General features: G+C 37.9%; 1 protein-coding gene across 1 annotated transcript in view; it reads left to right on the forward strand.

Moving 5' to 3' along the window:
* Nucleotides 1-18,917, forward strand: part of LOC149838983 (BTB/POZ domain-containing protein At3g05675-like) — an 88,554-nt gene extending 69,637 nt beyond the window's left edge. Inside the window, exon 2 of the mRNA XM_090006915.1 lies at nt 18,873-18,917. Within this exon, the coding sequence (XP_089863041.1) occupies nt 18,873-18,908 (36 nt within the window). The 3' untranslated portion in view covers nt 18,909-18,917. The remainder of the gene's footprint in view (nt 1-18,872) is intronic.
* The last annotated feature ends 7,590 nt before the right edge of the window (nt 18,918-26,507 follow it).

Raw genomic sequence — 26,507 nt, forward strand, 5'->3', positions numbered from 1 at the left:
ATAACCAGGAAGACCCTAGGTTGTTAGACTAGGAAGCAGAAGCAAGAAGAAACACATTTTTGAAATATATAAGGGGGAAGCAAGATCAAATTTGGAAGCAAAATAGGAGTTAGACCGAAAGTGAAAAAAGAAACAATCTGAAAGTGGAAGTGAAACAAGAATGAAATGAAAAACCAAATATGAACAGAATTAAAAGCGAAACAGAAGTCAAATTAAAGTAAAATTGGAATCGAACAGGAAAAAATATACACCAAGTTTTTTTAACTAAATGAATATATGATCTATGTTTTTATTGAGATATGAAATTAAAAAAAATATAATCTTAAAACGTTAAAACTTAGAGACAAATATTACATGCAACTATAGTATTATAAAATATTAGCTTTTGGTTTTTAAATGACAAAAGATCCCTCTGATGTTGTGTTCCATTTTTTCTTTGCATGAATGTATTGTGAATCTTAAAATATATAGTTGTTACAATAAGTGAAACATTAACATTCATGACATTGTTAGAGTTTTACATACAAATGAACTCAAACTTGTTGGATGCCCAAAGAAGAAGAGGGAAAGAAAGGGAATGAATGTAAAATAATAAATTGATTTCTCCCTGTAATAGCTTTATCTCTTTTTGCTAAGACTACAGTCTACTATTATTCTTTTTCTAAAACATGCTCTAAGGTTTTATTCGTGAAAGCTGATGTTTTAGTCTAGGAATTAAGATCCCCAAACCTAGGAATCATGGTTCTCAATTTATGGGGAGTGCAAGAAAACCACAGAAGCGAAGACATGGGAAGAACAGGAAAAAAGTGGAAGAATGGGAAAGCATGATTTCCAACATGTTTTGGAAGCGAGACATCTATGAAACGTGCTTCCTAGGAAGCTTGCTTCTCATCTCTAATATGGTGTTTTAGTAACTCTAGGTAGACCTAAATGTAATTTCTCATTATTCATAATATACATTAGATGGCACCTTGCTGATGTCTATATCAGTTAGCACTATAAAGCTCTGATGTTGATGCATACAGTAATGCCTAGGAAAAAAATACCATCTTAGAATATATGGACAGAACATTGGTCATATCCAAATGGTATAAGCCCTATCACATAACTGAACTGAACAAGGTGTGGAGCAGACATATTATTGTACTAATGAAGATCAAGAATATAGTCAAAAGTTATTAATGAACATGAAATACTCCGTAAACATAACCAAACTAAGCTTTTGGCTAATATTTTCACATTCACCTCAAACTCAAGATGCTTGGACGGGTAACATGGTGAGTTTGGAAACAAGAGCATTAAATTGTTCGCTTGGTTGTGCTTTGGTGAACAACTTAGCTATCTGATGTACAAAAACAACTATAAGTGTAAAACCCACGAAAAAAGGGTCGGACCCGGACCCGAGCCGGGTACCCGATACCCCCCGTGCTTATTAAAGCACGCAGGGGAGGGTTTGCATTATGCAAAACCCTCCCCTGCCCTTTCTCTCTCCTCATTCACCCGCTCCCCCTCGTGCTTCTTTTTTCGGCCACCCACCGTCGGCAGCCTATCCGAGCCTCCCCTCTCCTCCCTTCCGACCAACCCTGATCGACAACCCCCGTCCGCGCTCCCTCTTCTTCATCCTCTTCTTCTGTTAGCCGGGACCGATGCAAACAAACCCGTTGGCTGCCACCTTGCCTCTCCCCCATGCACTCGCCGACGACCCTCGCCGGAGAACCCCTGCGCATCCATCCCTATCAGGTGACCTCTCCCCCCTCTCTGTTGTCTTCTTCTATTCGCCCGTTGTGCGCGGCAGGGGGGAGGTTGTCTCCGTCCTCCCCCCCCCCCCCCTCTCTCTCTCTCTCTCTTGTTGGGTCGGCAAGGAAGGGGGTCGAGCCCCCCTCCCTACTCCCTCTATGTGTAGGGGAGGGGCCGATCCCCCTCCCTGTTTCCTCTGATTGCAGGGGAGGGGTCGTGCCCTCCCTGCTCCCTTTGTGTGTAGGGAAGGGGCCGAATCCCCTCCCTGTTTCCTCTGATTGCAGGGGCGGGGTCGAGCCCTTCCTGCTCCCTCTGCTCTCAGTTGTCGGGGAAGGGGATGCACCCCTTCCTTGTTAACCACCAGGGTGCGGGAAGGGGCACAACCCCCTTCCCTTCCCTTCTTTTCAGACCAGCCGGCAGAGGCGATGCCCCTGCCACCGTCTTCTTTCCGGTCGACAGGCAGGGGTGACGCCCCTGCCGCCTCCTCCCGACTTGTGACAGGCAGGGGCGAAGCCCCTGCCTCCTCCTGTTTTCTGACAGGCTGGGACAAAGCCCCTTCCTCCTTCACCTTTCATCTGCAAGGGAGGGGTGTTGCTATCCCCTCCCCTTTTCGATCAGGCCGACGGGCAAGAGCCGCGCTCCTACCCCTCTTTCCCTCTCAATAGGTCGGCGGGCAGGGGCATGTTCCCCTGCCCTGCATCCTTTTCAGACCGGACAGTGGGCAGGGGTTGTGCCCCCTTCCCCTTTCCTTCTTCCTTTCGTTGTGTGGCGGGCAGGGATGCAGCCCCGCCCTATTTAGGGTCTCAACCCCCTTCTTCTCTTTTTTTTTTTATTTTAAGAATGATTCTCACGCTTTTACTTGCGCTCGAAGACTTATGCAGCACCGCGACTTTCCAAGGTAGGAGAAAGTTGCGCAAAAGACAATCGACGAACTTAAATTAAGCAATTAAAACCTAAAATGAGAAAAGAAAGGACTAAGGACAATATATATGTATACGTATATCTATATATGTATGCATTTAACTCAAGGACGTGGTTTTGCGATCCTTGTCTTTTTACTTTCCTATCTTTATTGCTTTTTATCGTTGTCGTGCTTAATGTGCCTAGGCTTTTCTTTTTGCATTTACTTTCTTGTCTTTTACTGTTTTTTGTTGCCGTCGCGCTTTATGTGCTCAGGCTATTCTTTTCGCATTTACATTTCTGTCTTTACTGCTTTCTGTTGCCACCGCGCTTTATGTGCCCAAGCTTTCCTTTTAGCATTTACATTTCTGTTGTCGTCGCGCTTTAAGCACAGGCTTTGCTTACGCATCTGTTTAGCCGAGGTACGATTTCATACCTCGTGCACTGCATTGCATATTTACTTGCTTGCATGATTATTTAGCAGAGGTACGGTTGGTATCTCATGCACTGCTTGCGAAGTTTTGCGCTCAACACATAGTCTTGAACTTTGGGGATCGATTTCACCTTACCGTCACACTATATTGTGCATGAGCTCGCTTTTTGCTGACTTGCACTTAAGTGCAGCTTTGAGCGTATTTCGTTTCGTTCATTTGTTTTAAAAAACATGACACACTTATGCACATCAGTTCTTCAAAAAAGATGATTTTTAAGCGCACTCATTTTCGAAATGCATAGTTTTGCAAAGCAGATTTTGAAAGTCTTTTGCGAGATAGCGGCTAGATCTCCCAAATCAATGTATTTGGGAGAGGTATGGTACAACTTCGATTCGTGTATCTGATACAACTCGGATAATCCCGATCAAGGACACGAACTTGTGTTTTGGGGTGATTCCTGTGAAAAGCCCTTATCCTGTTTATCGAAACCAGTATTGCGAGGTATGCATAGCATACGGATACTGCGATAGACGAATGAGAGATCCGTGGCGATCTTGCCTCGTACGAGTTGCACAATGTTGTACTCATGGTTTGAAAGATAAATCATGTTCAGAATAAGATGTTTGGTTCAACATATTCTAAGTATGCTCTTTTTTAAAAGATGTAGGTTTGCGCGTGGGCACTAAAATTCTTAAGTAAAAGATTTCTTTTCGTGAGTCAAGTTTTCCAAATAAACAATTTTGCAAAGTAAAGTCTTACAGTCTTTTGATTTCGAAATATCAGCCAAGTCTTCCTCATCAACGTATTTGAGAATAGTGTTTTTGCTACTTTTGTTGTGTTCCGATACATGGATAACCCCATTTGTGGGCATGGGTTTGGGCGAGGTTTCTGCTGAGAAACCTTGCACCATTACTGGTATCGCAAGGCATGCGTGTCATGCTGATGCTGCATTATCTTTGGATGAAAGATCCGTGGAGATCTTGTTGCATCACTCCTTTGCGAGTTATTGTTGTGGGGATTTTCTTTGAGAAATTCATACCCCTCTCATCGTGGTTGTACTTTTATACAGGTACGTTGTATACTACGATGAGTAAGATGAGAGGTCTATGATTACCTCGAACGTGCAATGGCACGTGATTGAAACCACATAATGGTAATGTTTTCACCCTCACAAGTAAGTTGACCCCTCTCATCGTGGTTGTACTTTTAGACAGGTACGATATGCTTGTACTACGATGAGTAGGATGAAAGGTATGTGGTAACCTCAAAACGTGCAATGGCACATTGTTGAAATCACATAATGATGATGTTCGCCTTCACAGGCAAGATGCTCGAGTGGGTTGAAAGATCAGAGCATATAGAATGGGTCTTTAGTTAAATAACACCCGATGCACTCATTCGACCCGTTGTGTTCATTAAGGGAGATGATGGATTAGTACAAAACTCCGATGGACAGGTTGTTAACAACCACTCCTCGGGCAAATGACTTGGTGTCCCCAGTCATCGAAGTTAGGGGACGAGACTACCAAAAATTATCCTAGGTGGTAGATCCCATAGACTTCTGCAGAAGTAGGATGAATCTGTTGTTTACAAATGCCTTTGGGAAATTGTCTCTCTGTCACTGGCCGTCCCCTTAGGAGCGGACTCAGCTAGCTACTCGGGGTATCTAAAATACATGGCATAATAAACCCCCGGATTAGTCTCAGTTGTTTCTACGTGTTGTGCCTTGTGCGTACCCGCAAGGCCAACTAATATCGAAACAATAAATATCATGTTCACAACACTTGTTGACTCGAGTCTCTTATGATTAATAGAACTACTTGTGCAATTGTTTACAACTCGTAATCTACGAACTGTTTACAACTTATGATTAATGTAATTGCTTGTCTTATAAGCCGCTTACATCTTGTGATTAATAGAACTGCTTATGATGCAATTGCGTACCGCTTGAGATTTACGAATTGCTTACGTCTTATGATTAATGTACCTACTTGTCGTGAAACTGCGTATATCTTGTGATGAATGAACTCTTACCTTGTTATAGTTAATGGCTCACTTGATTTCATAATTAATTGCTTACATTGAAAACACTTACGGGGTTGCATACTCAATTGTCCATTTGCATAATCTATTGCTCATTATAAAGGTAGCTTATTTGTCGAAATAAGTCAACTAATCATGCTAGAGATAGTTTACTTGTTGTCATGTTAGCTTATTACTTGTTAAAATCACTTAAATAATATGCATTGTTTAATTTTTTTCTTTATTGTCTTGCTTGTGCACCTACTAGTTTTTCATGAAACTGATCCATTTTATGGGTACAGGTGATGTTTAGGTTTACGAGATAGGTGATGACATGATGAGATCAAGATGAGACTCTTTCCCTGACGTTTTGCTCTTGAGGACATTTAAGTAAATTTGCATAAAGGTTTTCTTAAAAATCTCTCCTTTGTATAAGTCTTAAACTATTAAAAAATTTGCATTTTCATAATCTATTTGGTTTCTTAAATGTACGAAGTTCCAAATATGTTTGTGAAGGAAAGTTTGCGTTGTAATGCGTCTAAGGTTCATTGACTTGCTATTTCAAATACCATTTTCCGCTGAACTGCTATTTTTAAAACTCTGAAAAATGACCAATTGCGAAGCTTTCAAATTTTTCATAAAACGTTATAAGTCCTGGATTTTGGGGCATTACAATAAGCATCTGAATGGTCCTCTCAAGATACTACAAGCACACACAATGACAATTTATCACAATATGCTTAGCATGCTCATGAAACTCTAGATTCTTAGCTATGTGAATTAGTTTTTAATTCTCACAATGCAATGTTTTGATATTAAAACAACATCTATATCTCTAAGAAGCTATGTCACACAGACTCGGCTACGGAGGTGTCGCACCTGAGTCGACACGCCCTGACACGGGTGCGGACTCGGGTGCGACTTCGGACTTGGCTCAAACTCGGTCAACGACGAGTCGAACTCGGTCAACGAGTCGAGGCCAAGTCCGTCCACATTTTGGACTCGGTCAACTTTGACCGAGTCCAAAAATGTCCATTTCGATTTTTAAATTATGTTTTAAATTATGTTTTAACTCCGCCTGTGTAGTTATACACTGCCGGTCCCAAGCCCGGATAAAGGAGGAGGGTTGCGGTAGGCCTGTGACAGCCAGCATAAAAACTTTGTCATATCCTATGAAAATGAACCAATATGAGAATTTCGTTGGGGCGTTCCCTACTGAGCGACGCGCTGTACTCTCTAGGCCCGGAGGCAGTGATAAATGTGCAAGGGTTGCTAGGTCGTCGCCCAGAAGCGACGCGTCACACCGGCGCCCGGGTGTGGTGTCAAATAGGCAAGGGTTCCCTCACTTTGTTGGATGGGTGGGGGTAAAGAAGTTAGTCCAAGACCATAAAATTAGGTTAGCCACTTGGAACATAGGGTCTTTAACTGGTAAGTTGGTAGAGTTAGTAGATGTTATGTGTAGGAGAAAGATTGATATTTTATGTCTTCAAGAGACCAAATGGGTAGGTGAGAAAGCTAAAGTGATAGAACCTTGGGGATATAAGATTTGGTATACAGGAATAAATAGGAATAGGAATGGAGTAGGGATTGTTATGAGTCGTCAGTTTATAGATAATGTAGTTGAGGTCCGTAGGAAGGGTGATAGAATTTTACTTATTAAATTAGTATTAGGTACGGATATTATTAATATTATTAGTGTTTATGCACCTCAAGTAGGTTTAGATGATTCCATTAAGCATCAATTTTGGGAAGATTTAGATGGAGTAGTACAAGAGACATCTTATGGAGAAAAGCTTTTCATCGGCGGTGACCTTAATGGACATGTAGGCATTAGTAGGGATGGATTTGAGAATATCCATGGAGGCTATGGTATAGGAGAAAGAAATGAAAGTGGAGAAAGGATTTTAGATTTTTGTTTGTCCTATGATATGATCTTAGCAAACACTTGGTTTAGGAAGAGGGAGTCTCACCTAGTAACATTTAAAAGTGGGGTTAATACGAGTCAGATAGATTTTTTCCTACTTAGAAAGAGAGATAGGGGTTGTTGCATCGATTGTAAGGTTATACCGGGAGAAAGTGTAGCTACACAACATAGAGTCTTAATTTTAGATCTTAGAATTAGACAATGCCGCAAAAGGGATAGACATAGGATAGATCCTAGAATTAAGTGGTGGGCACTGAAAGGAGCTAAACAAGGAATGTTTGTAGAGCAGGTAGTTAAGGAAGTTGATTGGTGTCTCGAGGAGGATTCAGAATCAATGTGGAATAAGATAGCGGGTGGTATGAGAAAAGTAGCTAAGGAGGTATTGGGTGAGTCTAAAGGCGGTGCACCACTAGGTAAGGATACATCATGGTGGAACGAGGATGTCAAAATAGCTATTAAGGTTAAAAGAGAGTGTTATAGAAATCTAAGTAAGAGTCGTGATAATGAGAATTTGGAGAAGTATATGATAGCAAAGAAGGAAGCTAAAAAAGTTGTTCGTAACGCGAGGGCTAAGGTATATAAGGAGGTTTATGACAAGTTGGATACCAAAGAAGGCGAGAAGGATATTTATAGGCTTGCAAAGATGAGAGATAGGAAATCGAAGGATTTGGGTATGGTTAGATGTATCAAAGATGAAACGCAAAGGGTTTTAGTCAAAGATGAGGAGATTAAGGAGAGATGGAAAGATTATTTTGATAAGCTATTTAATGATAGTCATGCTCAAGATCTTGGAGACTTCTCTATTCCTTTTCATGAGATAAATCGTGACTTCATGCGCAAGATTCAAAAGAAAGAAATTGCAGAGGCTTTGAAGAAAATGAAATCAAGAAGGGCAGTTGGCTCAGATGGTATACCTATCGAGGCTTGGAAATGCTTGGGAGAGAAAGGTTTAGAATGGTTGACAAATCTTTTTAACTTGATTTGGCGAACAAATAAGATGCCTAATGAGTGGAGGAAGAGTACTTTGGTGCCTTTATATAAGAATAAGGGTGATATACAAGATTGCACAAACTATCGTGGTATAAAACTCATGAGTCATACTATGAAACTTTGGGAGAGGGTGATTGAGTCTAGGTTGAGGAAGGTTGTCATGATATCGGAGAATCAATTTGGTTTTATGCCTGGAAGATCAACTATGGAAGTTATACATCTTCTTAGACAACTTATTGAAAGATATAGAGAGAGGAACAAAGATTTGCATATGGTTTTTATTGATTTAGAGAAGGCATACGATAGAGTACCTAGGGACGTTCTCTGGTGGACAATGATGAAGAAAGGTGTTTCTCTCAAGTACATTAGTATAATTAAAGATATGTATGAAGGAGTAGTAACCAATGTCCGCACTTGTGGAGGGGTGACAACCAATTTTCCGATAACGGTTGGGTTACATCAAGGATCTGCTTTAAGCCCTTTCCTATTTGCGATAGTGATGGATGAGCTTACGAGATCAATTCAAGATAATGTACCGTGGTGTATGTTGTTTGCTGATGATATTGTTTTGATTGATGAGTCTAGAGCTGGGGTTAATGCTAAGTTAGAATTATGGAGACAGACATTGGAAGCTAGAGGTTTTAAGTTGAGTAAGAGTAAGACTGAATATATGGAATGTCGGTTTAGTAAGCAACGAAGTAGTGATGGGAGTGTAGTGAAGCTTGGTGAGCAAGATATACCGGTGAATGATTATTTCAAATATTTGGGATCCATCATTCAAAAGTATGGAGAAATTGATGGAGATGTAAATCATAGGATAAAGGTTGGGTGGATGAAATGGAAAAGTGCTACTGGAGTGCTGTGCGATCGTAGAATGCCATTGCGGTTGAAGGGAAAGTTTTATAGGACGACTATTAGACCCGCTTTACTATATGGTACGGAATGTTGGGCTGCCAAGAGACATCATATTCAAAAAATGAGTGTAGCTGAGATGCGGATGCTTAGATGGATGTGTGGAAATACAATAAAAGATAAGATTCAGAACGAAGAGATACGTAAGAAGGTAGGTGTTGCGCCCATTGAAAATAAGATGCGAGAGAATCGTTTACGGTGGTTTGGACATATTCGGCGAAGGCCTAATGATGCTCCAGTTAGAAGGTTGGAGAAATGGGAAAATATATTAGTTAAAAGAGGTCGGGGTAGGCCTAGGAAGACTTGGATGGAGATGATAGGAAAGGATATAAATGCTTTGAACCTCACCGAGGACATGGCGTTGGATAGAAATGATTGGAGGAAAAGGATTCATGTGGAAGACCCAAAATGAATTTCTTTTTTGGTTCATATCGCTGACCCCAATTGTTTTGGGATGAAGGCGTAGTTGTTGTTGTTGTTTGTTGTTGTTTTGATCCAAATTTCTTTTGCAGTCGAACCCTAAAAGGGGTTTATCGACAGGGGGAGGGGCTTACCCTCTCGATTTTGCCTCTCCCCCTCAGCCCTTGCAGCTTTCTCCTACACCCACGTCGACGATCCAGACTCTAGCGACAGTACGCACAGGCAGCCACCGTCTCCCCCTCCATCAACACTCAACAGGTATGTCGATCGACCCTCCTGCACCCTCTGCTCGCAGCCTCCCTCCTTACACCCTCTGCTCGCAGAAGAGGGGCTCAGCCCCTCTCTGTGCCTCCTACTCACAAAAGAGCGGCTTGGTCCCTCCTTGTTTCACTTATGTCAAGCAGGCCCCTCCCCCCCGTACCCTCTGCTCGCAGAAGAGGGGCTCGCCCCCCCCCCCCCCCCCCTGCACCCTCTGCTCGCAGAAGAGGGGCTCGACCCCTCCCTGTGCCTCTATTCATAGAGGAGGGGCTCAGCCCCTCCTCGTTTCCCTTTTATCACAGGAGTAAGAAGTAGGAGTGGGGGAAGGAGGGGGCTCGGCTGACAGGTCGATCCTTGCCCCGCCGAACAACATGGGAAACGAGGAGGGGTTGAGCCCCTCCTCGTTTCCCCTGTTGCCTTTGGCTTTTTGGCAAGGGCGAAGCCCCTGGCACGCATAAGGTTCAACAAAGGCTTGCCCTGCCCCTCCTTTTTGCGTTAGATAAGGGGTAGCCCCCTATCTCGAACCTGGTTTGCAGAGGAGGGCCTGGTTTGAACCTGATTTGCAGAGGGGGAACGAACCTGGAGCTCCTATTACTATTATTTTGAAGTGTTTATTAACTTTGTTTTCTTTTCAGTTTTCACTTTTCAGATATAATGGTGAGTTCTAGCGGTAGTGTCAATACATTTGGTTCAAGTTCTAACCCTGAATTAGAAGTTTCTCAACCACTTTGGAGGCTTGTGACAAAAGGGGTAAAAGCTAATAGTGGTGGTGGTGGGAATGTGCAGTTTCATTGTAATCTATGTAAGACTGTTTTCACAGGTTCTTATACGCGTGTGAAAGCACATCTTTTGCATATTTGTGGTCAAGGAATTAGGGCATGTTCTGATGTTGACAAAGACATGTTAAAGCAATTAAAAAAAGAACAAGAGGAAGCTGAAAAGAAGAAAATTGCAGAGATGAGAAGCGATTCGATTAATTTGTCTTTTCCTACTGCTAGTGATATACAAGAAGAGCTTTTAAAGAAAAGAAAGATGGAAAGCAATAAAACAATACAAGCGTCATTCAAAAACATGACAAGAGCAGAAATTGATAAAAAGATTGATCGATTCTTTTACTCAAGCTCAATTTCTTTTAATGTAGCTAGAAGTCCATACTAGAAAGATATGATTACATCTTTGGCTAATTGCAATTTGAGTGGTTATGTGCCTCCTAGTTCAGAAAAACTAAGAACAGTCATTCTTGCAGAGGAAAAAAATAGAATTGAAGACTTGTTAGAGACCCAAAAATTTGCATGGAAACGACATGGAGTGTCAATTGTTTCTGATGGGTGGACTGATATACAAAGGCGACCATTGATAAACTTCATTGCTTACTCACTTAATGGGTCAATCTTTTTTAAGATTGTTGATGCATCTGAAGAGTATAAAGATGTTGAATATTTAAAGAGATTATTTGTTGAAGTGATAAAAGAAGTGGGTGAAGAAAGTGTGGTGCAAATCATTACTGACAATGCTCTAGTTTGCAGTCGTGCAAGAATGAATTTGGCAAGTGAAGATACATATTCACATATTTTTTGGACTCCTTATGCAACACACAGTTTAAATTTGGCACTTAAGATTATATGCAATCAATCAAAAGATGATGCACATGAACATGAAATATGCTTATGGATTGAGAAAATAGAGCATGATGTTCGAAATATTAGAAATTTTATTGTAAACCATCATCATGCCCTTTCTATATTTAATAGGCATTCTGATCTCAAGTTACTGAAAGTTGCTGAAACTCGTTTTGCTTCTCTCATTGTTATGATAAAAAGAATTAAGCAACTCAAGAATGCATTGATGATGATAGTGGCTGATCAAGATTAAGATTTTTATCGTACTGAAGATGATGTCAAGGCTCAAGCTATCAAAAAATGCATCTGTGATGCTTTTTGGTAGGATAAAATTACATATTTTGTTGAATTTACAGAGCCTATTTGGGAAATGTTGAGAGAAGTTGACAGAGATGTACCCATGCTTCATAGAATTTATGAAATGTGGGACAATATGATTGAAAAAGTTCAAAGTATCATTTTTAAACATGAGAAGAAAGATATTGCACTTGATGATTCAGAATTTTACAATCATGTACATTCAGTTTTAGTGAGAAGATGGGATAAAAGCAATACACCTTTGCATTGCATGGCACACTCTCTCAATCCAAAATACTATGCAAAAAAATGGTTAAAAAATGGTTGACAGCAGGTGTTGGTCGTGTTTCTCCAAATGAAGATCCTGAGATATCAAGAAATATATGATATATTTGGGAAGACTTTTTAATGATCCTCACATGTTTAAGGTTGTAAATAGTGAGTTTGGCAAGTTTTCTACTGGGAGATTTAATTCTTTAGCAGCACTTGTGGCAAAGGACGAGGAAGATCCCCTTAATTGGTGGGCAACATATGGATCAGAGACACCAAATCTGCAATGTCTTGCAATGAAGTTATCCCAACCTGCTACATCATCTTGTTGTGAAAGAAATTGGAGTATATATGCTCAAATTCACAACATTAAAAGAAACAAACTCACTAGTAAAAGAGCAGAGGATTTGGTTTATGTTCACTCAAATCTACGATTAATTTCTCGCCGCACCAAAGAAGAGTATAGGTACTTTTTTTTCTTTGTATTCAAAGTTTGTATTTAAATATTTGTATTCAAAGTTTTAAGTTAGATACTATTATAATCATTTTTTGATGCAGTTGTGGATCATCCAAGAATTGGGATGTAAATCCAGAAGATTTTGACTTGGACGGAGAACATAATTTGCATACTCTCAACATGGACTACCTCGATCCTGTTCTTCCCTCTAATTCAGACGATGAGGCATATTTATGATAAGTTTTGTTGTTTATCACACTCACAAACTTTTTTATGTGTTATATTTTGGTAAGTTTGTGTTGTTAAGAATTGCTTTTTTATTTTTGCTTTAAAATTTACAATCTTTATGTGTTAATTTATTGTTATATATTTAAATTATATATATTTAAAATATATATATTTATAATATATATATATATAACCGAGTCCCCGTGTCCAATTTTTTTGGAATTGCGCCCACCCGTGTCGCACCCGCACCCATGTGACATAGCTAAGAAGCAATTGTAACCAAACAATCTTAGCAATACTTTATGCCATGGCTTTAGACTCTAACTCTTTAGTAGACAGTACCACTCTTTATTGCTTCATATGTAGTAGAGCAATGATCCTTATTATATCTTACAAAATCTAAATCATAATATGCTCTAAGCGTCGAGAGGCAATTGATGAGAAAAAATGAATATGGTGCATAGTACACAATGTTGTTTGTATCGTACCGTATCATATGATACGTATCGTACCATATCGTATGATACGGTACGATACGTATCATATCGATGAAAGAGATCGATACAATACACACCCGCATCTCGATATGGATGTGTGTTGTAGGTGTATCGCATGTATCGTATGATACGGTGCTTGCAGACTTAAAAATGGGCAAAACTATGCTTTTATGTTTTTTGGGTTTTAAAGAGCTTTTTAGAGGTCAAAGCCCTCATTCGTATAGAACATACTGGAGAGCTTCTCACGCACCCTAGGAGCTATGAGACTGTTTTGGGGCCGTTCTTTGCACCGGGGAGAGGGCTTTCGTGATTTCATCAAGAGGGAATTTCCACCGTTTTCACTCAAAGAAGTGGGTTAAGGTAAAAAAAAGTGCATTTTCACTATTTTTTCACTTAAAAAAATGGGTAAAGGTAAAAAATCTTTATTATAAGTAAAATTACAAAGCTACTCTCCAAAAAAGGCGCGCTTTTTGAAATAATCTTGAGACATACCCACACCTACCTGCGTGTACAATTCCTATGGTGTTCCACCCATCATGGGAAAAGGACATCCATAAGGTCTACTCCACCGACACACACCTGGTCCAATGTAAAATTGCAACTCTCTTGACTTGAGATTCCCAAGTATTAAAGAGAGAGAGAGAGAGAGAGACTTAAAAACTTGGGTATCTCAAGTCGAGTTGCAATTTCGACGTCCAAAACTCAAACGCTGATGGAATATATCCACCACAAATTGAACAAAAAAAAAGACAGTGAGTTGAAGCATTAATTTCCACTGATTATGAGCATTTTAATAATTATATAAAGTACATTAAAAGAGACACTTTTTTAAAATATAACTAATAGGTGTGCCATTATTCTTTATAAAATTACAAAAAGAAAACCATGGTTGGGACAATTAGTGAATGAAACCCCATGTAATTTTTGTCATTGTTAAAAATGCAAGTTTATGGAGATATGTTTGCATATACAAAAAGGCTGTGGAAGTTAATTCCTGATTGCATTTGGAGTTTGGTTCCACTCATCCAGTGTTGTAAAAAGCGTTGAGGCGTAGCGAGGTGCTCCACCAAAAACTGAGGTGAGGCGTAAGCTCGTAAGCCTCAAATAATTTTTTTGAAAACTTTAAAAAAATATAAAAATATATCTAAAAATATAAATAAATAAAGAAATGCTTTATTGATGAAATAACAACCAATAAGAAATAAAAAATCTCAAATAAGTACAAAAAAATATGAGATTAACATATAAAAGTAACTAAAAACTGATTACATAACTGAAAAATATTTGAGATTAACCAAACAAAGTTAAAATATACTAAGAAACTGATTGCATAACTGAAATAACTGGAAAATATACGAGATTAACCTACAAAAGTTAAAATATATGAGATTATTCTAAAAAATATGAGATTAACATATAAAAGTAACTAAAAAATGATTACATAACTGGAAAATATATGAGATTAACCAACAAAAGATAAAATATGCTAAGAAATCGATTACATAACTGGAAAATGTATGAGATTAACCAACAAAAGTTAAAATATATGAGATTAATCTAAAAAATATGAGATTAACATATAAAAGTAACTAAAAAACTGATTACATAATTGGAAAATATATGAGATTAACCAACAAAAGTTAAAATATACTAAGAAACTGATTACATAACTGAAATAACTGGAAAATATATGAGATTAACCTACAAAAGTTAAAATATATGAGATTATTCTAAAAAATATGAGATTAACATATAAAAGTAACTACAAAAATGATTACATAACTGGAAAATATATGAAATTAACCAACAAAAGATAAAATATACTAAGAAACTGATTACATAACTGAAAAATATATGAGATTAACCAACAAAAGTTAAAATATATGAGATTATTCTAAAAAATATGAGATTAACATATAAAAGTAACTAAAAAAATGATTACATAACTGGAAAATATATGAGATTAACCAACAAAAGTTAAAATATACTAAGAAACTGATTACATAACTGAAATATATGAGATTAACCTACAAAAGTTAAAATATATGAGATTAACATATAAAAGTAACTAAAAACTGATTACATAACTGGAAAATATATGAGATTAACCAACAAAAGTTAAAATATACTAAGAAACTGATTACATAACTGAAATAACTGGAAAATGTATGAGATTAACCTACAAAAGTTAAAAGATATGACATTATTCTAAAAAATATGAGATTAACATATAAAAGTAACTAAAAAACTGATTTCATAACTGAAAAATATATGAGATTAACCAACAAAAGTTAAAATATATTAAGAAACTAATTACATAACTGAAATAACTGAAAAATATACGAGATTAACCAACAAAAGTTAAAATATAATGATATACTAAGAAACTGATTACATAACTGAAATAACTGGAAAATATATGAGATTAACCTACAAAAATCTTGTTGATCATGTCTCAGAAATCTTATTGTAAAAAAAAAAAAATTTGTGTGCCTCAGGCTTGCGCCTTGAGGCACAGAGGGCCATGCCTCAAGGTGAGGCATGCCTTTTGCGCCTCAAGGCGCATTTTTGATAACATTGCACTCATCCCTTTATGTCATCCCCCATCTTCATACCCCTCTTAAATTTTATGATGCAAGTTGTTTTGATCAAATTTGACCTTATAGATGGATTCAACATATCCGATTTAAATAAAATAGACCTTTGAATCGTAAATTTTTGGATGAAAAAATATGATTTTTTAAATCACAAAATTTTGTATTTTGTCGGCCATAGATTTTTTAATCAATAGAAAATCATGCACACAAGTCCGATTTTGGTGATTTAAGTGTCGATCTTCATTAAATGAATGATGTAGATCACATCGGTGGAGTCAGATTTGATCAAAACAACTTACTCAATGAAATCCCAAGGAGGGGCATGAAGATAGGGATGAGTGGATCCGACTTGTTGTGTTTGTTATATCTTTACGAACTTTTGTAGTTAGAAAAAAAATTAATTGGGTGGTTGGTTTCTCTTCATTTGTTACTACATGGAACGGATGGACCACAAAGATTTGTAATTATCATATTAGTTTCAACTTCCTCACCTACAACCCCCTGCCAATTTATCGCGAAGTTGAATCCACGAAAATTAAAGATTTATTATATCAAGGTAGAAATCAAGCTCCACACTCCTCCAACAAAGATGGCATCATATGATCCGGCATGGCCAATATTGTTAAAAACGCGCCTCAAGGCACAAAAAGCGTGTCTCGCCCTAAGGTGAAGCCCTTTGTGCCTTGAGGCGCATGGATATGGCGCAACAGCCCTGAGGTGGGCGCACGCCTCAAGCGCTATGAGGCGTATGCCTCAGAGTGAGGCGCGCCTCATGTTCCTCACCTGTCTTAGGTCAAATGGAGATCAAATCCCCCATTTGACCGAGATTTTGGGAGCAAGAGGCGAGAGACTCCATTAGAACTCTCGGCTCTCACTCCCCCTCTCTCTCAACTCTCCCTCTCTCTAAATCTCGCATCTCTCTCTCTCTCTCTGCATCTCACCTCCCTCTCTGTCTCTCACCTCTTCCTCTTCCTTAATGCATCTCGTTGTCTCTCTTGCTCTCCCTCTCTACCAAAAGGAAGAAGAAGAAGGCACCCCTCTCTCTATGCATCTTGACTCCCTTTCCCTCTTTCTGCCGAAAGGAAGAAGAAAAGGATTGACTCTCTCTCGCTGCCGAAGAAGACTGACTCTCTCTCTCTCTCTCTACCAAGTACAATTAGCTGATTATTTTTTTATATTAGCCATGCTTTTTTTGGCTTCTACCAAAACAAGTAGTTCAGCCATAACTATTTGATATTCAACAATTTTTTTATGTTCAACCATTTTTCTAACAGAATTTGATGTTCAACAATTTTTTTGTTATTGTGCTTTGAGTGTTGTTCACAAGTGTCATGTATGAATTCCTTGATTCTATAGGCCTATGAAATATTGGGCATTTGAAATCCCTATTATCAGTTTTATTTTGTGACATCAGATTTATACTTTATATTGCCTTTGAAAAAGAAAAAAGCAATGGTATTATATTCTCTTCAAGCTTTCTCTGGCATGGTTTAGGTTGTGGGTTTTGTTTGGCCGTTTCTTTTTTATCAGCTAGGATTTTAATTGGAATGCCATGCTACGTGCTTATGGTCTTTTCAAGTTCAAAATGTTAGAGTTTTGGAAAATACTTAATATTTGGTTGCTACTGTTGATACACATTTTCTGATGATGACATGATATTGAGAAGTTTGATTGTTAGTGATTTTGTTACTTAATTTTTTATTGAATGTTCATATTTTATTTCTTAGATACTTACATAGATCAAGTTGTTGCATTCATGTTACTTTTACATGTTAATCTCATATTTGACTGTATTTATTTGAGATTTTCTATTTCTTATTGGTTGTTTTCAGAACATGTTAATCTCATATTTGATGGTACTTATTTGAGACTTTTTATTTCTTATTGGTTGTTGCTTCATCAATAAAGCATTTTTTTATTTATTTGTATTTTTAAATATTTTTTAAAATATTTTTTAAAGTTTTTTTTTAAATTGAGGCTTACGCTTTACGCCTCACTTCAATTTTTGGTGGAGTGCTACACTATGCCTCAATGCTTTTCACAACATTGGGCATGGCAATGGGGCACTCAAGTAATGAGTGGAACCCGATTGAAAATCGAGTGCAACTATTGCCATAATATTTTTGTTTATGTAATATGAAAGTATAAGTCTTGTGGCATGTTCTTAATTGCAAGATAGTTAATATTTTGCATTGTTTTTGTGAGAGAATTGATGTCTTATGCAGCTCATAGAGACAATAATGCTTTACATGTGATTTTATGGTTGCATTTTGTCCATTTTGTCATTGTTTCGTGTGTTATGATTTTTTGCTATTTTTCTAATTTTTTTTGTTTTTTTAGAATTTTTTAATTTTTTTCATATTTTACAATTTTTTATGATACCGACCGATACGGGTTATGATATGATACTTACAACCTTGGTATTACAAACATAATGAATGATCTTCAATACCACCATAAAAATTAATTGAGGGGCACTCGTGAACCAACCATATGTATCGCACATGATGTCAAACCTAGAAATGGTAAAGTAGATAAGGTTCCCTACTAACCACCGACACATTGTGGGATTACAAAGCAACTCTCTATTAGTAGGCCTAAGTTTAGAATCCACTTCAATTGGAGTGTTCACTTGTTTGCCATCATCAACAAGTCGTAGTATTAGGTTTATAGCATCATGCTACAACAAATATACCCCTTTTTTAAATATGGAATCTAAAGACCAAAATAGCACAATACTCCTAGATCATTCATCTCAAATAGTTGTTCTAGTCTTTATTTTGAACCAGTTATACTGCATGCATCATCACCTGCAACAATTATGTCATCCATATATACCACCCTCCTTAGATGAAGAGATACAAACAGGACAGAATCATGAAAACTCTATTTGAATCCAAGTTGTCTAACAGCTGAATTGAACTTTCCACTAAGCCTTAGGGGACCATATAGAGCTCTACAAAGTAAACAAACTCTCACTTCTAAATTATTTACACCAGGTGACAACTGCATATAGATGTCTTCTTCCAAATCTTCGTTAAGGAAAGCATTCTTCATATTATGTTGTCAAAGATTCCATTGCTAATAGCAGCCACTACAAACAATATATGAATGGTATGTGAGCCACAAGTGCAAATGTCTACACATAATTAATTCTAACTATTTGGTGGTAATCTTTGGCTACCAATCTTCTTTGTATTGCTCAATGCCTTCATTTCTCTTAGTCTTTATTCTATAAACATGTCTATATTCAATTGTTACTTTCTCAAACGTTAGTTTAACCAAGTTTCGTGCATCCTTTCAAGTGCAGCCATCATTTGCCATAGTTTGTTGCCACTCTAACTAGAAAAGAGTTTTCAAGATAAGAACCAAGTTCAACATAATAACAAACTAAAGCAAGGAAATCTTCATGTTGAGCAAAGAAAGTTTCATAGAAAACAAAGCAAGGATGATACAGATCATAGAGCATTATCTCATATGTGTGGTGCAAATACCTTTCATATCACTCAGTCATTATCGGCAGTAGACAGAGGACTAGTTGGACCCATGTTAGGGAGATCATCATACCCTGTGTTTATTAATCATAAAAGGATATAGCTTCAGTGTCATATGATCAATGAGCATAAGTTCGAAGTGGTCGATATTCTTTGCTAAGCTTAGAATCCTTCTCTTCATATGGATTTTTGAACAAGGAACGAAGTATCAATCTCACCAATTTTTTCTTGAGGATTTGGCACAAAGTAAAGAAAGTCTCCGAAGACGATCAGATTTTGAGAGGCCCATATTCTTTTTGGCACATGATCATACCAGCTATTGTGGATTGGGTAATTAAGATATTAAGTTAGGGAAGTCAAGTCCAGTTAGAAGATCGAGCTGAATCAAATTAGTTTTGGATTGAGCATGAGTTGTTGGAATTTTGCGTTGTTCTTGCTTGGAATTTGTTATCTAGTCTAAAGCCTATCATGGATCACTAGCATTAGAAGAGCATTTAAGGAGTCTTATTTTGGAGTCTCTCTCTCTCTCTCTCTCTCTCTCTCTCTCTCTCTCTCTCTCTCTCTCTCTCTCTCTCTCTCTCTCTCTCTCTCTCTCTCTCGATATTTTCTTCTAAGGAAAAGTTACAACCTCTTTGTCATCTTCCTTTTAGAAGCTAACAGCAACTTGCTGACTTTTCCTTTGGTTAAGGCCAATAAGAAGTGACAGCTTATATTGTTCATAGTCACAAATATCAGTCTCGGCTATATCTCGGCGAGGAAAAATCTCAGAATATTATTATTTTTCAATAAATATCGATAAAATCTTGGAAAATAAAAAAATACATGTTAAGAAAAGAAGCAATGAAACATAAATATAAATATAATAAGAAAAAAAATCATTTTAAGTAAAGAAGCAATAAAACATAAAACTAGGGTTGGGAAACGAGATGAGCAACTCGATTCAGAAATTGAGTCAGTGCGCCAAGCTGCGAGCCAAATCATTTAGGTAAATGAGCCGAGCACGAACATGGCAAGCTCAGCTCGGCCTGTATAGGCTCGTTTTACACATATATTTGTATATTTTATACATGTATTATATATATCATATACATAATATGCATAATATATGTTTTACACATGTATCATACATATATTATATATATTTACGTATTGTCAAGCTTTAATTTTTTTTAGAAAACGAGCCATCTCGTGATTGGCTCGTAACGAAATCAAGATCCAGTCAGCTCGTGATGAGCTCATGAGCCAAGCCTGAACAGCCCAAACTCAGCTCATTCGGCTCGTCTACCAGCTCTACACAAATCATGAATATAAATTCTCAAGATTTTCCTGATATTATCGCCACAAATTTAAATTCCTGATATTTTCAAAATATTGCAAGATCTTTTCCTGTAAGATCATTTTTTATTTTACAACGATAATAATGCAACATCATTTTTTTATAGAGAGATGAACAAAGATTTGCATATGGTTTTTATTGATTTAGAGAAGGCATACGATAGAGTACCTAGGGACGTTCTATGGTGGACAATGATGAAGAAAGGTGTTTCTCTCAAGTACATTAGTATAATTAAAGATATGTATGAAGGAGTAGTAACCAATGTCCGCACTTGTGGAGGGGTGACAACCAATTTTCCGATAACGGTTGGGTTACATCAAGGATCTGCTTTAAGCCCTTTCCTATTTGCGATAGTGATGGATGAACTTACGAGATCAATTCAAGAAAATGTACCGTGGTGTATGTTGTTTGCTGATGATATTGTTTTGATTGATGAGTCTAGAGCTGGGGTTAATGCTAAGTTAGAATTATGGAGACAGACATTGGAAGCTAGAGGTTTTAAGTTGAGTAAGAGTAAGACTGAATATATGGAATGTCGGTTTAGTAAGCAACGAAGTAGTGATGGGAGTGTAGTGAAGCTTGGTGAGCAAGATATACCGGTGAATGATTATTTCAAATATTTGGGATCCATCATTCAAAAGTATGGAGAAATTGATGGAGATGTAAATCATAGGATAAAGGTTGGGTGGATGAAATGGAAAAGTGCTACTGGAGTGCTGTGCGATCGTAGAATGCCATTGCGGTTGAAGGGAAAGTTTTATAGGACGACTTAGACCCGCTTTACTATATGGTACGGAATGTTGGGCTGCCAAGAGACATCATATTCAAAAAATGAGTGTAGCTGAGATGCGGATGCTTAGATGGATGTGTGGAAATACAATAAAAGATAAGATTCGGAACGAAGAGATACGTAAGAAGGTAGGTGTTGCACCCATTGAAAATAAGATGCGAGAGAATCGTTTACGGTGGTTTGGACATATTCGGCGAAGGCCTAATGATGCTCCAGTTAGAAGGTTGGAGAAATGGGAAAATATATTAGTTAAAAGAGGTCGGGGTAGGCCTAGGAAGACTTGGATGGAGATGATAGGAAAGGATATGAATGCTTTGAACCTCACCGAGGACATGGCGTTGGATAGAAATGATTGGAGGAAAAGGATTCATGTGGAAGACCCAAAATGAATTTCTTTTTGGTTCATATCGCTGACCCCAATTGTTTTGGGATGAAGGCGTAGTTGTTGTTGTAATAATGCAACATTTTGAAAACATCACTGATATCTATGACTGTGATGTTGCTATAAAGGGCTTAATTTTGCCTAAGCTTGGATGTGCAGCCTGCACACCCACTGTACTCCAATGGCCAGGATGTAGGGTTTCCTTGAATCAAGAAAACCTCTTTTGGTTGATCTCGACTCTTTCACTAGCAGCAAGCCTCACTTAGAGGTTATAACAGCTTTGTGATTGTAACACCAGTTGACCCTCTTTATTAGGGTTCCTCACAATAACAATCACGAAAAGATTAAAAAATCCTAACCATGACCCATTTGCAATATTATGTAAGCTAAGAACAGGCAAAACAAAACTGTCAACTTGTATTTTCACAATAACAAAAATCACAAAGAGAAGATCATTGAACAGTTTCACAAACAATCCATTAAATGGATTCAACTTTTGTCAAATAGAACATAAGTGGCGTTTTGTCAACTTGATGCATCCCAAACAAGAGTATGTATATAGCAACTGATTTAAGGAGCCTCAATCACCAGTAGTATGTGAAAATGCAGAAACAAAAAGAAATGCAACTGATTAATATATAGCTTCTCCATGCTACGATCCATCCAAAGCCATCGTTTGTTTTGTCAATCCTGTATGTCCAAAGCCAAAATAATGACACATCATAATCACCAACAACCACTGAACTGACTGAAATTAGGTTCACAAAGACTCCACAAAAGATGTAGAAACCACATCTTGAATCCTAATATAAGGATTTAATATGGCACAAAACCAAGTATAATAGTGGAAAACATTTTCATAAAACCATCCGTAATTGATGTCGAACAGGTGATAAAAACAGACTTGGCTGAAATAGATAATTTGGTAAAAACTCAAACATGAACAATGCAATCATGCGTGAAACTAATGCAGAAAACAGCAGTCAAATGATCTGCATTAAAAAATTTTACATTGAGAGATAAAGATGGTACCATGGAAAATCAAATATTGATCCTCCACTGATAAAAGTTAGAAACCACATCCAGTGATCCAGTAGCCATGAACAGCTCGAAGAAATCACCTTCTCCCCTCTTTTACCTATATATTTCACCCATCCCAGTGCCTTTGTTTATTTGCATCCAAACCATTGTCATAACTTAAATTACAACCATAGTGCACAGCCGATAGATGGACAATCGACACATGGTAAGCAGGTGATCGAATGATGACCATCCAAGCAAGTCCGGTTCCCAAATACATCCATGAATAGTAGCACTATCACCTAGCAAACCAAGAAATAAGAACCATGTCCAACTACATAAGAGCTCTCTCAAACCTCGTTTGCGTTTACTCTAGTTCTAACCCTGCACATGTATACAAGTCTACTAACCAAAAACTTAATGATTTATAACATCTACTCGAAGATGTCGTTTGCTTGCCCAGCATGCACGCGTCATCTTACCCTACCTAAGACCAATCTTGCCCTCACAACTCCAACTGAGATATCTACATATATTCAGCTGATATAAGATATATATATATATATATATATATATATATATATATATATATATATATATATATATATATGTCTTTTAGTGGAGAATCTCAGAATCATTAAAAAAACAAATAAATAAATAATAAAATAAATCTTTCTGGAGAGAGAGAGAGAGAGAGAGAAATCGGGGGATGCGACCTTGACTTCATGTTACAGCACAAAACGTGCGCATAGAAAGAGTACGCCCCAACGTTCCCAGTTTTATTACCTAAGCTTACCGTACAGGGATTCTTCCAACTTTTCAGAAGATTCCAACTGGGATAGACAGCATTAGTATACAAGAAGAAACAATCAATCTTTGTGTTACACTAGTACTCACAACCAAACGCATACACATCATCATCATCGGTGACTAGGTAAACAAAAAAAAATGCCGGAAGGAGAGTGAAGGAAGTACCTTGGATGAACCATGCCCGCTCCATGGAATTGATAGAGATGTGGGACCTGAGACGAGCGGTCGCAATGGCGCTGTGCAGAGGCATCAGAGACTGGGCACATGCCAATGCGGGAGCATGCCGCCTACATCAACAATAAGCACCACGGTTGTTGATCAACACAACAATGAATCATGTTTCATCGTATGAAGGAGAAAGAAAAAAGAAAAAAAATAACAGAATCGTGGACGACCTGGCTGTGGCGGAAGCAGAGGGAAGAGGAGGAGGACGGGTCGAAGAGGGCTTGGAGCCGAAGGCGTTAGCTGTGGCGGTTCGAAAGGCAAACCTCGCACCCTTCGTTGCAGCGGACCGGCAGAATGAAGCCATCTCCCTGTCACCCGCTCACGGGCTCACACAAGGCCGATGAAATGAAAAGGAGGCGGCGACTGTCAAAGCGGCGGTGATTTCGCACCTCTATTGTCCTATTCCAATAACCCAACAAAGGTTTTATTTCCCCTGGTCTTGCCCACCGGCTCCATTCTTCCGGTGCGATTTTCAACCCGAACCAGATCCAGATCTCATGAAGATGTAAGCGGGTCAGATATAGGTCGTTTCATGCCTAACCCAACGGGTCGAATTTCTTTCGGATACCCGACCCGGATATATATTACCGAGTTTGATCAAAAAATCTGAGACCCGTATTAATTTTTAGCGGGTTTGTTTTATTTTTTTAACCCGATTCAATTCGGCGGCCGCTTAGCATACAGGTGAAGTTATGACTCATAAAAGTTGAATAGTTTCAACGAAATTCGAACCCCTGACTACTTTGGTCCCACGTAAAGGGCTGGCCAACACACCAAGACACCTTTGTTTATCAATGTTGGACCAAAATAAAAAAGAACTTCTACACTATACAGACCTATATTTCGCAATCAACCCGACCCAACCCGTTGATAATTTAACTCGGGTTTGTGATTTTAAATAAAGTAATTTAGTCGGATATGGTTTTATTTTATATTTAACCCAACAATATGGGTGGGTCCAGGTCAACCCTGACCCAACCTGTTGACAAGCATTGTAGCATCTGACTTTTGAACAGGTGGTCCGGCTGCAGATGCGGTCTAGAACTTATGATGTGACTGTGGTATTAGATCAGCTAAATAAAACATTGATTTTGACAATATAAAGGTAAAATGGATCTACTTATACTTGATGGTGGACACTCCAATTTTGACAATTAGAATATTGGGTAAATTAGATATTGAATTGGATTTCAAAAGAAAGATGTTTCATTTCTCATATAAAGTAAATTTATGTTTAACAACATTTTTGGCCTTCAAAGCATCATTCTTAATATTTTTCTCCAAAAGAAGGTTTAACTACAAAGTCTTAGCTTTCATGACAAAAATCAGGTCGATGTGAATAGAAAAGTTATACACAAAACAAGGTGGCTTGAAAACTCTTGTTTTTCGAGTAAGGTCATTCTTAGTGCATATTTGACTACAAAAACGATGGAATTAGGTTTTACACTTACAAAAATAATTAGAGGATGTTTTGTTTCTAACACACTAAACCGTACTCAATCTAGCATATGAATTGAGAGTTACAGTCAAAACAAGTTAACTATAACTGATATGAAGCGTGACCCGATTTGAAATAAAAAGATCCAAATATTTCAAGCTCAATCCATAGGAACGATGCTGCTAGCATCTTTGTTGTAGAAAGCCCTACAAACTATATAGGACTCTTCAGAAGGACCATAAGCCATCTAGATTCTTCTAAACCACTTCAACTTACAAAATTTCTCACAACATAAGGACCATAAGCTGAATTTCATTTGTGCCCTGATAAGGATGCTATCATTGTGTCTAAAGTGATTCTTGAAGTGCCACAGTTTCTACACAGCCAACATCTTCTTAACCAATACAACTCAAAAGACTTAGAGAACCACCACTGAATTTCGAACGCCAATTGTCTGGAGAGGATTATTGTTACTGCAAATTTGAAAGCGACAAAACTCCATAGCATGGACAGGAGACAAAGAGATGATCAATTGTCTCTTCAATAGATTTTCACATGCCAAATAGGTCGTCCAAACTGCATGACACATGGTCCTTGTGTCGGAGTACTTCATTCCATGATTATTGGGGGTTATCTGTGTCTGATCTGCTGCCGTATGACGTGATATCAAATTCTTCCATATAAGCTTATCCTGAGTTTGGGTTGAAGTCGGCGTCTAGAAGGAGCTGATTGCAAAAAAATATTATTATTTTGAGTGAGTTTTATAAGCATCAGCCAAGGAGATACATACATGCTGGTAAATCATTCCAAACTTGAATGGAGAGAGATCATCTTCTGGAGGATGCTGGCACCAAGGATCCCGACAGAACTTCACATATTCTCTGCCAGAGAAAAAAAAAATGCACGACTTGAAGAACAAGGACCCATATTTTCTTTATAACCTGAATTTATTTTGAAAATCTATTTTATTTCTTCCAAAAAAATAAGAACTCATAGATGGTAATCCGTAGCCACCCATAATCAAATCACCGATTCCCACCCAAAATTAGACCACATTACCAAACCATCCTCTAAATACCATGGCCTGTCAAAGGTGCAATAGCATAAATTAAAATCATATCCCGACTTTAACCTTAAATCTGATTTACATCGTTTTGGGTTCAAGTCCATTTTGCAGTCTGAGTAAAAAACAGATCTAATGACACGACCCAAAACCTAAATTTAACCAACCCACTCAACACCCTTAATCTTCATAACTGCAAGTTAACCTCATTTGTGTATTTATCTTATCCCATTCATCATATTGAATTTAAAGACGGGGCTCTTACGGAGGTAACAAAGAACATTTTGTATGGACAACTTGTTTTTCTGATGGTTAATGGTGGATGCTTGCTACATATCGATTACGTACCGCTACACTATTCGCTGAAACGTGGAGCGTTATCATCTT

Source organism: Nuphar pumila, chromosome 5 (genome assembly GCF_984573655.1).
Source record: "Nuphar pumila chromosome 5, dmNupPumi1.hap1.1, whole genome shotgun sequence".
NCBI classification, from domain to species: domain Eukaryota; kingdom Viridiplantae; phylum Streptophyta; class Magnoliopsida; order Nymphaeales; family Nymphaeaceae; genus Nuphar; species Nuphar pumila.